This window comes from Podarcis raffonei, chromosome 8 (assembly GCF_027172205.1).
Source record: "Podarcis raffonei isolate rPodRaf1 chromosome 8, rPodRaf1.pri, whole genome shotgun sequence".
Lineage (NCBI taxonomy): Eukaryota > Metazoa > Chordata > Lepidosauria > Squamata > Lacertidae > Podarcis > Podarcis raffonei.
In genome coordinates this window covers 83,705,217-83,719,014 of record NC_070609.1, presented here as the reverse complement: position 1 = coordinate 83,719,014, position 13,798 = coordinate 83,705,217, and the positions used below count along the sequence as shown (strand labels likewise).

The window sequence follows — 13,798 nt, the reverse complement described above, 5'->3', positions numbered from 1 at the left end:
CCCGGGAAGTCGGCGCGGTTTACTCCCGAGTAAACCCGACCCTGCCCCAAATCCCGCCTGTCGCCGCCCCCTCCCACTTTTGAGGATAAAGCTCCGCCGAAGTCCACAGGACCACCTTCCCCGGGGACCTGCGTGGAATCAGGCCGATCCTATAGGTGGGCTTCCTCGCGAGTATGGTCTGGCGACCTCGGCGGGAATGACTCCCGGCACATCATCATTATGATGACGCTCCTCCAGCAAAGTCGGTCGGACTTACTTCCGAGTAAGCATGCCTGGACCGGGGATGAAATATTTTGTTTCGTTGGGTTTGTATTGCAAGCGAATTGGCCGACCTTTCTTTTTGCTGACCCCCCCATCCCCCCCGTTTCCAATATATGGATCTCCGTTTCATTTGGCTGCCTCGCTTGCAGTTTCTTTCTCCATCCCGCTATGGGGAGGAATTGGAGAGCGGGGGGGGGGGGACACACCGAGTCCAGCCGCAGCCAAGCCCCCCGAGAGGCGGCCGGGCACCCCCCGCCGGCCGGCCAGCCGGCTGCCTTCCCTCCCCCAAGATGGCCGCCGATGCGGGATCGATGGCTCGATATCGGGAGCCCGGGGCTCTCCTCCGGCGGCGGCGCCAGGTTGGTGTCCGGAGCGCGCGCGGCGGCGGCGGCGCTGGGCGCGGGGCCTTTCGGGGCGCAGCGGGAGGAGGAGGCGGAGGAGGCGGAGGAGCGGGAGGAGGAGGACGGGGCGGTTGGCTGCCTCTGCCTCCCTCCCTCCCTCCCCTCCTCCCCTCCCCATCGATAGGTATTAGAAATTGATTCCCCGGCGCCGGCGCCGCTGCTCTTTGTTCGGTTCGCTCCTTGATCCCGCAGACGCAGCAGCGCCACAGAGCGAGCCAGGCAGCCGACGCCGCTGCCCGTGCGCCCCGCAGCGCAGCCGGCTCGCCGGGCTGGATGGACGCGCCGCCGGAACCGGAGCGGACTCTCCCCGCCGCCGCTTCGTCCTCCTCCTCCTCCTCCTCCGCCCCTTGGCGCGCATCCTCCGCCTCTCCGGCCGCCTCCCCCGCCGCCGGCGCGCAACTTCTCCGGGCTGCAAAGGTGACGCGCGCGGACTTCTCTCGCCTCCTCCCCACCCCCTCCCGCTCCCCCGCAGTTAGCTTCTTCTCGCGCCCTCCCCAGATCTATTTTTTTTTGGGGGGGGAAGGGGGTGGCTGGGTGTGTGCGCGCGCTTTGTGCTTTTCCTAACTAACGGCGCCTCTCGGGGCGTCCCGGGAGCTGGAGGGAGGGAGTGCCGGGGGGGGGAACATGCGCCCCACAACCGGCTCCGCCTCCGGGCTCTCCTGCCTCTTTGCTCCCTGCCCCCCCCACCAGCGCTCTCCTTCACAACGATTCTCCCCCCACAAAACGGGCTCCCCCAAAGTGCCAAGGGAATGGCTGGAACTTTCGGAGCTGCGACTTAGAATGGTTTTTGTGGGGGGGGGGAGGTCAACTCATTGTATTATTAATAATAGTAATGGTTAATAGTTTTTCTAGAGGAGTTGTTTCATGTGGCTTGCAAAGTGGGGGGAAGGACCTCATCCTGCTGCTCCAAGTCCTGGGCGACCTCTTCTTCCCCACCCCCCAGGGGCTGAATCTCCTGGCATGCCTTGGGGGGGGGTTGTAATATTTCAGGGATGGGGGGGCGTGAGAAATAGAGAGGCGCTGCTCCGCCTGGGGATGGCCCCTGATGGCATCTTCGGCCCCACTATTCCAAGCACTGGGATTGGTACCCGTTTCACATCTTCAAGTCGGCGCGCCAGGCCTAGGCGCTGGTTTTGTGGTTTTTGAAAATAGGTGTCTTTGCACGCCCCCTTGACCTCCTCCAGCCCTCCCTCCCTCTCACCCCTCCCATTTCAGTGCAATTTCCCCTGTTTGTCTTTAAATGAGATGGTTTCAGGTTTATTTTTGAAAAACTGGATTCTAAATGTATTTTGGTAATGTCAGGTAGATCTGCTTGGATGTATCTCCCCCCGCCCAAAAAAAACCCCTGGCCATCCCGTTTGCATGTCCTCCTCTGCAAAATAAGACGGAACTGCTTGGAGGTGTTCTCCCCTCTGCACACATCTGCCCCCCCCCCAGCCTGCATTCCACCTCTCCCCTTCCCTCCTCCCCAAAAGCAGGTAAGAGAGTTGTTTAAAGGCTTGCTGGTTGTATTTACTGGACAGGAATGTACATCAGCGGCGGAGAAATTATGCTTGTTTTCTTTCCTCTCTCTTTTAAACTGCTGGGATATTAGGGAGACGGAGGGGAAGGCTGCAGTCCTTCTATCAGTGGGGCTGACTTGAGAGTACAGCACACTATTGTCTCCTGCCCCTCCTCCCCCCGCACCACAAATCTCCATGTTTTAAAAATTCTTGTGTTCCTTCGGAAGTGCCTTCCCTTCCCCGACAGCATTTGGCAAACCAGACCTCTGCGGCGCATGGAGGGCACTTGCTCTTTAGTTATGATTGATGCTCTGTAGCATGGAGAATGACAGGAGCATGGCAAAGGGAGAAGGTAGAAGTAAGGGGTGGAATTGGGTCTGTTCTTTGCTGTCCCTGGGCGTGGGGTGGGAGGTGTTTGGAAACTTCAACTGCAAAACTGAGCTGGGCAGGTCTTTCTTTGGGCATGGCAGACGTCCTCACTGCCCAAATCAGGGCAGCTCTGCATGTTATGGTTGCATAGGAATCACCGGTGTTTCCCGCAGGAATTGCACGCAGCGCGGACTTAACGCATGAGGAGTTGGAGTGTAGGACACGTTTGTGCATGGACTAGCAAAATCCACACTCGTGAGAGCCGTTTTTTATTGTGGGGCAAACGTCTGTATAACTATTGTGTCCCTTGCAACAATTATAACCTGGAGGAGCTTCCCCCAGTTGGCCAAGCTGCTGTGGGGCTGTGCCATTGACAGCGTAATAGCGTCTTTGCTTGCCATGCTTTCATTCGCGAAAAAGAAACCTGAAGTGCCCTTCGCTCAAATGCCTGGAAAAAGACTTCCTCCTCCTTAGATTCAGTAAGCAAAATTGGGTTGCTCTCAGAAGAACCAGCCTCCTTGTTGTTTTTGCATGAGCTGCTGTCCAAAGTGTGCCTGAAGAACAGCAACTCGTGCAGGGGCACACAAGACACGCTTCTCTGAGGGCAGGCAAACCTGTTGCGTTAGGAATGATGGCAGCATCCTAGGCTTACCTACCCCCAGCAGAGGTGGATTGGAATGAGCTGGGGCCAGCGTCGCAGTGGATCATGCAGAGATGCAGCGGGCAACCTCCTCTGTGGGTGAAGACTTGAATGTGCGGGAGTCTTTAAACGTTTGCTTTTAAAAACAACAACCCCAAGTTGTTGTAGCATGTTTGCATGCCCCAGACACACAGGTTGCTATTCAGTCTTGTCAAAAAGACCACAAAAGTTCCTACCGTACACAATAATGTTTTGCTAGCCTGTTGGGAGCCGGCAGAGAATGAAAGGAGGGTATTTCTGCACTGAAATCAAGAGGAGATATCCTGTGACCACCAGGCAAGTCCTTAAATACAAAGCTGTGTTAAATCATGGCCTCAGAAGCTGCGGATCCTGACTGGTTCGTAGCTGAGTGGTGTGTAATTGTGGCACCACAAGATTAGATTGCTGGCTGCTTCGAAGGCTCTAGTCCTCTACTTAACCTCAGACTGCCATTCGTCTGAAACCTGCAGGTGGAAACAGATGCAACTTGTGCTATGATTGTGTGGGGTGGCTGGCTATCTTATGACTATATCCTACCTGGTTTCTTGGTACCCTGCCCCATTGCATTGGTGAGTTGGTAAATGGGATCCCACAAGCCACCCTGAAAAACATGTAGCCCTCAGGCTCTACTCATGTGGGCAGGAGGTGGTGGGTAGATCTGAGAGGGGAAGCCCTTCAAAATGTGGACCCCCACCCCACCCCGTTTGTTCTCGTTCAGGTTTGAATCACCAACAAAAGTTCTCGCTGTCTCTGTGCACAAACTGCGTAACTGGATTGAGGTGTCTAAGCTGAAATCCACTGCTTTGCCATGGCTACAAATGAGTACTTGATTTTTGGATGGGCATTAAAACGAGCTTTAAAATGCAGTATGCTCTACAGCGGCGGGGGAAGCAAATTTAGGTACACTTTCCCGATGCTTCAGTAACATATCAGCGGTTTGAGAATTTAATGCAGTTTAGCTTTTAAGGAGATTATGCGATGCAGCTGCAATTCCCAGGCCTAAATGGATCACAGGTGGTAGAATCTGTTGGATTTGGATGATGGTTCGTTGCTGGTCGATGAAAGGGGATTATACCCTACCCTTTTCTCTCTCAGGGTTTGTGATAACTATCTGGTGCATTTTGTGGGGGGGGGGCCCTGGTGCTACAGAGGCAGTTGTGGGTGTCTTTTTGAGCTGGGGTTAGGGGTACTGCAAGAGGCTGGGTAGCTTTCTGGTGTTTGTGAAGTGGCATTGCTGCTGCATTGGCAATGAAGATGCCAATCCTAAAGGGATATGTCCACTGGCTTTTGCCTTTTTAAACACTCCTGTGTGCTTGGCTGAGTTGTAACTAAGAACGCCAAGAGAGCCCAGGAGCTGTCCAGAGGGGGAACACCTAGTCCAGTGTCCTTGTTTCCCACAGTGGCTGGACAGATCATTCTGGGAACCCTGAAAGCAGGACTTGAACACAGCTCTCCTCCGCCCAATAGCGGAATGGCCATTGGTTAGGGTTGGTGGCGGAGCATCCCCTATCAATTAGCTTCTTTTTCACTGGTCTGAATCTTCTGCTTCCTTGGATTTCCACGAGTTCTAGCATAATGAGAGATGGAGACAAACTTCTCTGGTCATGTCTCTTCTTATTCACATTTTCTCTAAGCGGGGAAAAAAACCCAATCCTTTCCTCGCAGGAGTGGCATTCGAAACTAACTGGGCGCCAGCCACATTTCGTGACACGCAAGCGGCCTTTTGCGAGGAATTGGAGAAGTCTGGTTGCCAGGTTTGATGACTAACATCTCCATCTGGCTGGCTGGTGCTGCTGCCGTGCCGTAGCAGTCAGCTGGCTTGCGGGGCAGCACGGCACCAAAAGAAATGCCTCTCTTGGTGCTGCGCTCCCGCGCAAATCAGCTGACCCCACGGATCACCTGCCTTGCGGGCACCAAAAGAGGCATGTCTCTTGGTGCCTCACGCACTGTGCAAATCAGCTGATCTGTGGGGCGCCTAGGCATTCCCTTGTGGCGACTGGGCTGCATCAATAGGAGTATAGCATCTAGATCAAGGGAAGTAATAGTGCCACTGTATTCTGCTCTGGTCAGACCTCACCTGGAGTACTGTGTCCAGTTCTGGGCACCACAGTTCAAGAAGGACACTGACAAACTAGAACGTGTCCAGAGGAGGGCAACCAAAATGGTCAAAGGCCTGGAAACGATGCCTTATGAGGAACGGCTAAGGGAGCTGGGCATGTTTAGCCTGGAGAAGAGGAGGCTAAGGGGTGATATGATAGCCATGTTCAAATATATAAAAGGATGTCACACAGAGGAGGGAGAAAGGTTGTTTTCTGCTGCTCCAGAGAAGCGGACACGGAGCAATGGATCCAAACTACAAGAAAGAAGATTCCACCTAAACATTAGGAAGAACTTCCTGACAGTAAGAGCTGTTCGACAGTGGAATTTGCTGCCAAGGAGTGTGGTGGAGTCTCCTTCTTTGGAGGTCTTTAAGCAGAGGCTTGACAACCATATGTCAGGAGTGCTCTGATGGTGTTTCCTGCTTGGCAGGGGGTTGGACTCGATGGCCCTTGTGGTCTCTTCCAGCTCTATGATTCTATGATTCTATGACTGAAGGCTAAGTTTAAGGTGCTGTTTGGCTTCTAGCTTTTATACCTCGTTTCTAACACTGCACAGGGCAGTTGCTCCATCCTCTTGATCCTCCTGCTTGCCCAACCTTCCCCCACCAGGTGATGGTGTAGGGAATTAGCACCTGAAGCACAGCACCATTGCAATGTTGGGATTCCTGCAAAGGGTCGGACTAGATGACCCTACAATTCTATGGTTCTATGCTTCCTAGTTGGAGCTGGGCAGCACCTGGGGCTGCCATATCTTTCCATGCCCCACATGTGTCTGGATTTGGGTCTGGATTCGGATATCTCCTGACTGGTGAGATATGCCTGTGAGATAACTCTGTTGTTACTACTTCATTCATACTCCCAACATCAACTCTATTTTTTTTTAAAAGAATATTTATTAAATTTTCCAATTTTTTAAACAAACAAACAAACAAAACAAACAGAAACATTAAACACAGACATAAAATTCATAAACCATACTTTTAGATAACAAATTTCTCAGACCTCCTCATACTTCTCCTTCTTGTATCCCAATTAAGATTATTTGTTCAGCAAATCCTTCATTTAAAGCATTACAGCTTATAACATTACCTTATTTTTCAAACCCTTTCTTTTCCCCATCTATGTTCTTATATATTATTGCAGCTAGAAACCTCTCAGTTTCAATCCAACACCATCTAACTTTCTTAAATTTTACAATGTTTCTGTAAATAGTCCTTAAATTTTTTCCAATCTTCTTCAGCCGACTCTTCTCCCTGGTCACGGATTCTGCTCGTCAATTCTGCCAGTCCCATACAGTCGATCATTTTCATCTGCCATTCTTCCAGAGTGGGTAGATCTTGCGTCTTCCAATACTTTGCGATGAGTATCCTTGCTGCTGTTGTAGCATACATAAAAAAAGTTCTGTCCTTCTTTGGCACCACTTGGCCGACCATGCGCAAGAGAAAGGCCTCTGGTTTCTTCAAGAAGGTATATTTAAATACCTTTCTCAGTTCATTATATATCATTTCCCAGAAAGCCTTAATCTTTGGGCACGTCCACCAAAGGTGAAAGAATGTACCTTCAGTCTCTTTACATTTCCAACATTTATTATCGGGCAAATGATAGATTTTTGCAAGCTTGACTGGGGTAAAATAGAACCATCCATCCTTGTAGAAACTGAGGCAACTACAAAGTGGAGTGATATGGGTGGGTTCTTTTTGGGGTGTGTGTGTGTGGAATAATCATGTAACCGTGCTTGGCACAATGTATGAAAAAGAATTGCTGCTAGGCCCAGGAGATATGGGGTCATTCCCCTTTAAGAACACATCCCCAGCCTTTCCCCAGCCTTGACATCATTGCTCATATTTGGCCAGAGAGAACAGGGCTTCCCAAGCAGAACTGTGTGCCCTCCAGATGTTCTGGAGTACATTTCCCATCAGCCCCTGCCTACCAGTGATTCCTTCCATCAGGCTCCATTACAGCCCCCGTTATACATGCCAGTCCAGAGCTCAAGCATGGACAGACTGACCAGTGGATTGGATGAGCTACAATGGTGGGCACATTATGGCAACCTTCAAAGACAACCTCTGTGTGTGCCACACTGAATAAAATAAAACTTGGACACACACACACACACCCCGCCGGCAATCTGAATTCTGCCTAGATATATATAGGGACACGGGTGGTGCTGTGGGTTAACCCACAGAGCCTAGGACTTGTCAATCAGAAGGTCAGCGGTTCGAATCCCCGTGACGGGGTGAGCTCCCGTTGCTCGGTCCCTGCTGCTGCCAATCTATCAGTTCGAAAGCACGTCAGAGTGCAAGTACATAATCAGGTACCACTCCGGCGGGAAGGTAAATGGCGTTTCCGTGTGCTGCTCTGGTTCTCCAGAAGCGGCTTAGTCATGCTGGCCACATGACCCAGAAGCTTTACACCGGCTCCCTCGGCCGATAAAGCGAGATGAGCACCGCAACCCCAGAGTCGGCCACGACTGGACCTAATGGTCAGGGGTCCCCTTTACTTTACCTAGAAACCTTTTGATTCGCTCACGCCTTTTAAATGACTTACATTCTATAAATGTAAGCCGCAACCCCAGAGTCAGCCATGACTGGGCCTAATGGTCAGGGGTTCCTTTATCTTTACCTATATATATATAGAGAGAGAGAGAGAGACAGACATGGGAGGGGCAGATGAGAGCTGTTGCAAGGGTTTTGAGGCCTCTGTTTACTAGATAACTAATTCAGCCAAAGCAATCCTCTGAATCCTTGGGTAAAGGGATCCCTGACCTAATTAGGTCCAGTTGCGGACAACTCTGGGGTTGAGGTGCTCATCTTGCTTTACTGGCCAAGGGAGCCGGCGTACAGCTTCCGGGTCATGTGGCCAGCATGACTAAGCCGCTTCTGGCGAACCAGAGCAGCACACAGAACGGCCATTTACCTTCCCGCCGGAGCGGTACCTGATTATGTACTTGCACTTTGACGTGCTTTCGAACTGCTAGGTTGGCAGGAGCTGGACCGAGCAACGGGAGCTCACCCCGTCGCGGGGATTTGAACCACCGACCTTCTGATCGGCAAGCCCTAGGCTCTGTGGTTTAACCCACAGTGCCTCTTGCATCCTTACCCGGGAGTAAATCCCATAGTAGCAAACGAAGTGGGCAAGATGGCAGGAAGAGTGATCACCGTCTGCAAACCCAGACGCTGTTGCCCAGTGGGTGATCCTTCCTTCTGTACAGGAAATGCTCAGGTGCATGTTGTCAGCTGCTCAGATTCCTGCAGGCGTTTGACCAGCACAGTCAATAAGGCCTAGATGCTTGCTTGCCCCCACAATTCGTTCATTCCCCTTTGTTGTGGTCCTGTAGAATCTCAATGAAGACGCGGACCTGCTTGACCCAGTTTCCAGGACAACCTGAACCAGAAGGCGCAGGTTACTCCCTAGAAAAGGCGCTTTATTTGTAAACGGGATCCGGGGACAACGGTGTTTGGACAACATTGACAAATGGGTGCCGTGTGTAATACATGCCGATAGCACGATAGCCCCCAAAACGCTTTGATTGTGGCATTGGTCGTCGGTACAGCGAGAGCTCGCGGAAATGAGGAGAGATAAATAATTCTCTCTGAGATGACGCTGGGCATATTTCATTAGGCTCCGGAAATGGTCTTAATAGTGTAATATTCCTGATGTAGGGTTTCTTGCACTGTTCCCTAATAGGCACATAACCAGATTCATGCCTTTTGTAATTCCTCTTCTCCCCACCCCCTCCTTTCTGCTTCCTGGGTGTACATTGTTTTATGATCTGCAGTGATCGTTCGGCAAGGTTTTACTGTTTGGTGTAGTTTATTCTGCTTTTGCTAATGGATTGAGGGTGGGTAAGGATAAGCAGGGTAGGTAAGGACGTGGGTGGCGCTGTGGGTTAAACCACAGAGCCTAGGACTTGCCGATCAGAAGGTCGGCGGTTCAAATCCCTGTGACAGGGTGAGCTCCCGTTGCTCGGTCCGTGCTCCTGCCCTCCTAGCAGTTTGAAAGCACGTCAAAGTGCAAGTAGATAAATAGGTACCATTCCGGCGGGAAGGTAAACGGCATTTCCATGCGCTGCTCTGGTTCTCCAGAAGCGGCTTAGTCATGCTGGCCACTTGACCCGGAAGCTGTACGCTGGCTCCCTCGGCCAGTAAAGCGAGATGAGCGCCGCAACCCCAGAGTCGGCTACGACTGGACCTAATGGTTAGGGGTCCCTTTACCTTTACCTTTAAGGATAAGCAGCGGTTTGCATTCTGGGCAGGGTGGTATAGTGGTTAGCGCATCAGACTACTAGGACCTGGGAGATCAGGGTTCGTATCCCCACTTGGTCATGAAGCTCAGTGGGCGTGACTTTGGGCCAGTCACTGCCTCTCTCAGCCTAACCTACCTTGCAGGATTGTTGTGGAGTTGAAATGAGGATGGGGTTCGAAACTAGCAGGGCGCCAGGCGCAATTTGCGCCTAAAAGATTATCCATTAGCGAGCACCTCAAAAAGTCTGGGTGCATTATTTTTGTGCCTGGCTGACACTCAAGGATTACTGAAATGTACGTGCTTTGAAGCCTCAAAGTATATGTTAAGGACAGACGATACGTTAAGGAGTTTAACAATAAAACATAGAGTGTTTTGTATGGTACCAATATTTTTATTGTAAACAGCAAGTTAGACATGCAGTAACAATTTCTGCTAAACATGTGATATTAACAATATTATTAGCTTATTAGTTCATGCTTATCAAAATAATAAATAAAAAGTGTTGCCGCCCCCCCCCCCACACATGGCAACTGGACATTCTGTTTTGGCGCCCATGACCCAGGTCCCAGAAGCCATTTGGCTCCTAACTCTTTAAAAAAATTTTTTAAATAGATTTTTCCATGTATACTTCTTCTAACAATATATCTCTAACAGTGTTTCATATTTCCACCCTCCTCCCCTGGACTTCCCTCATACTCCCGTTTTGCTTTATTTCCATACTGTTCACCCTGCGTATTGTTTCCCCCAAATTTTCCTAATACATATAGTCTTATTTTTTGCTGTATACAGTTGTGATTGTTTACTCAAACCCTGCCAATGAGTCCATTTCTTTATGTTGCCTCTTCATATATGTTGTAAATGGTTCCCGTTCTCTTTTAAAGTCTTTGTAGTTTTTCTGTTAGTTTTGCCAGTTCTGCATACAGTGGTACCTCGGGTTACATATGCTTCAGGTTACAGACTCCGCTAACCCAGAAATAGTACCTCGGGTTAAGAACTTTGCTTCAGGATGAGAACAGAAATCGTGCAGCGGCGGTGCAGCGGCATCACATCGGCAGCAGAAGGCCCCATTAGCTAAAGTGGTGCTTCAGGTTAAGAACAGTTTCAGGTTAAGAACAGACCTCCAGAACGAATTAAGTTCTTAACCCGAGGTACCACTGTATTCCATAAGTTTCCCTTGCCATTGTTCTTTCATTGGTATTTCTTCTGTCTTCCAAGTTTGTGCTAGCATAATTCTTGCTGCTGTTGTTGCATACATAAAGAATTTCCAGGTTTTTTAAATAATAATAACACAAAAAAAATATTTATACCCCGCCCTCCCCAGCCAAGGCTGGGCTCAGGGTGGCTAACAAGCAATAATAAAAACAAGTTGAATGAATACAACTTATAAACAAGATTAAATACAACATTAAAACATTGAAACATTAAAACATTAAAATGCAGCCTCATCTCAGGAGGAGAAAGGAAAAAAGTAAAAAGAAAGAGGGGGGGGGGGAATCAGATTGACTCCAAGCCAAAGACCAAGCGGAAAGAAATCAGATCCTGCAGGGCCCTGGTCTCATGAGACAGAGCGTTCCACCAGGCTGGAGCCAGTGTTAAAAAGGCCCTGGCTCTGGTTGAGGCTAATCTGACTTTCTTAGGGCCTGGGACCTCTAGGGTGCTGCTATTTATGAATCTTAAGGTCCTCCGCGGGTCTTAGGTTGCCTACCTCTGGTCTAGAGGTCTAGTGCATGGACAGGTAAACTGAGGCCCGGGGGCCAGATCTGGCCCAATCGCCTTCTCAATCTGGCCCACGGACGGTCCGGGAATCAGTGTGTTTTTACATGAGTAGAATGTGTCCTATTATTTAAAATGCATCTCTGGGTTATTTGTGGGGCACTGGAATTTGTTCATTATTTCTTTCGAAATATAGTCTGCCCCCCCCCCCAAGGTCTGAGGGACAGTGGACTGGGCCCCTGCTGAAAAAGTTTGCTGACCTCTGGTCTAGTGCCTCTCTCTGTGCAGAGGGTCCAATTTACCGTACTTCAAGTCATGTGCATCTCTGTCTTCCTTGCCCATTTTGGGAGGCGTGTGTGTGTGTTTGTCAAACGTTGAAGGGCTTGGGTGTGTTTCTTCCTCTGTCTTGAAGGAGTCTGGAAGCGCCTGACGGAATGTTTTCATTGTTCGGAATCTTAGACCTTGAAAAAGTGGGATGTTGATTAAAACATTATCTCTGCGTGATATACCAGAGTGCATAAATTTTACATACGTATCAGCTAGTTGAGACATCCATTAAATGGCGTGACAGCTCGACTTATCTAAACGTGCTATCATTTAACGATGTGTCAAAATTCTTTATCCTAGATGACAGTGGTAAATAAGCTATCGCTTCCATTAACTTTGGGAAAGTTGGGGGGTTTGTCCTTAAAATGGGAAACAAGAGAGAGAGAGAGCAACCTTTGCCAGCCTGGTGCCCTCCAGATGTTTGGGACTACAATTCCCATCAGCTCCAGCCAGGGCTGATGGGAATTGTAGTCTACAACTCCTGGAAAGCGCTAGGTTGGGAAGGTTGAGATAGAAGAGTCACAGTCAGAAGGACTGGTTGGGTCCGCTTTTTCAGGAGTGACTCTCCTGGAGGCTTTGTGGAATAAGCTTCCCACAGACTTTCACCTGGTACCATCTTGGTGGTCTTTTTGGTACCAGGTAGAAACCTTTTTCTTGCCGATCGGAAGGTCGGCGGTTCGAATCCCCACAATGGGGTAAGCTCCTGTTGCTCGGTCCCTGCTCCTGCCCACCTAGCAGTCTGAAAGCATGTCAAAGTGCAAGTAGATAAATAGGTACCGCTCTGGCAGGAAGGTAAACAGTGTTTCCGTGCGCTGCTCTGGTTCGCCAGAAGTGGCTTAGTCATGCTGGCCACATGACCCGGAAGCTGTACGCCGGCTCCCTCGGCCAATAAAGCGAGATGAGCGCCACAACCCCAGAGTTGGCCACGACTGGACCTAATGGTCAGCGGTCCTCTTTACTTTACCTAGAAACCTTTTGATTCACCCAGGCCTTTTAAATACCGTATTTTTCGCTCTATAAGACGCACCAGACCACAAGACGCACCTAGTTTTTGGAGGAGGAAAACAAGAAAAAAAATATTCTGAATCTCAGAAGCCAGAACAGCAAGAGGGATCGCTGCACAGAGAAAGCAGCAATCCCTCTTGCTGTTCTGGCTTCTGGGATAGCTGCGCAGCCTGCATTCGCTCCATAAGACGCACACACATTTCCCCTTACTTTTTAGGAGGGAAAAAGTGAGTCTTATAGAGCAAAAAATAGGGTAACTTCCATTTTACAGTCTGGACCTCTCGGTTTTAAACTGAGCTTCTAATTCTTTCCATTTAATGAATTTGTTACAGTTTATATCGTATTACCATGTTTCTTGTTACAGTGGTGGCAATATAAATGTGGAAAATAAATGTAAACATTGCAGCAAATGTGCTTATTTGAACCCAGATTTCCGAATCCACGTCCCAAACTCTAAATCTGTTACATCATGCTGGATCCGTTTTGATTGTCCCCCTGTCTTCCAGCAGAGTTGGTTTATACAGAGGGGAATCCTTGACAGATGTTGCTGGACTCTTAACTCCCATCACCCCAAGAGATGATGGGAGTTGGAGTCCAGGAACATCTGGAGGAAGGAAGGTTCCCCGCCCTGGGTGCAGAATGGCAGGTGGGTTCTGCTGCACCACCGTAATTTGACCAAGGGGTAGTGGCTGGGCTGGCTTCCTATCTCTCTTTTGCTGTTGGGAAAGAAATTGGGACAGTGAAGGTTTCACCCAATTCCACCTCCCCCTTTATTTCTCCTGTTTCCTGTGCTTTGCATAATTGAGACTCCGCCAGATCAGATCCCTGCAGAAGACTACGAGGGTTTCCTCCCCCAATTTTATCTTTAGTACAGGCTGTTCTTACTTTAGAAACGGATGACCCCAATTGCAGCCCAAAGAGGGACTTCTTTCCTAATTAATAAGCCCATTAATTAATTGTGTGCACACCACAGCCCATTAAGAGATGGGGGCTGGTTGGCCTGGAGATGGAGGTTAGTGGGTTTTTTCTGCAGCCCAGCAGAAAAAACGGGGGTGCAGCAATGGAGGGGTGTACACAGGAAGCGGCTTGAGGTTGAGTCAACCGGCTGGACCCCCTAGAGTTGTCTAGGCTGATGCACGAGAACTCTCCCAAGTCTCATCTAGAGGGTCTTTCCAACCCCCTGTTACCTGAGTTGCT

The 13,798-nt window shown here is 49.8% G+C and overlaps 1 protein-coding gene across 5 annotated transcripts in view; it reads left to right on the top strand.

Annotated features, from left to right (window-relative positions):
• Nucleotides 1-542: 542 nt before the first annotated feature.
• CUX2 (cut like homeobox 2) overlaps nt 543-13,798 on the top strand; it is a 269,659-nt gene continuing 256,403 nt past the window's right edge. For 4 of the 5 annotated variants that reach the window (XM_053401250.1, XM_053401251.1, XM_053401249.1 and 1 more), the window contains exon 1: nt 739-1,079. In XM_053401250.1, coding sequence (XP_053257225.1) covers nt 936-1,079 — 144 coding nt within the window. In that variant the 5' untranslated portion in view covers nt 739-935. Of the gene's footprint in view, nt 621-738; nt 1,080-13,798 lie in introns of those variants that run through there. The other variant, XM_053401252.1, reaches the window with a different exon arrangement.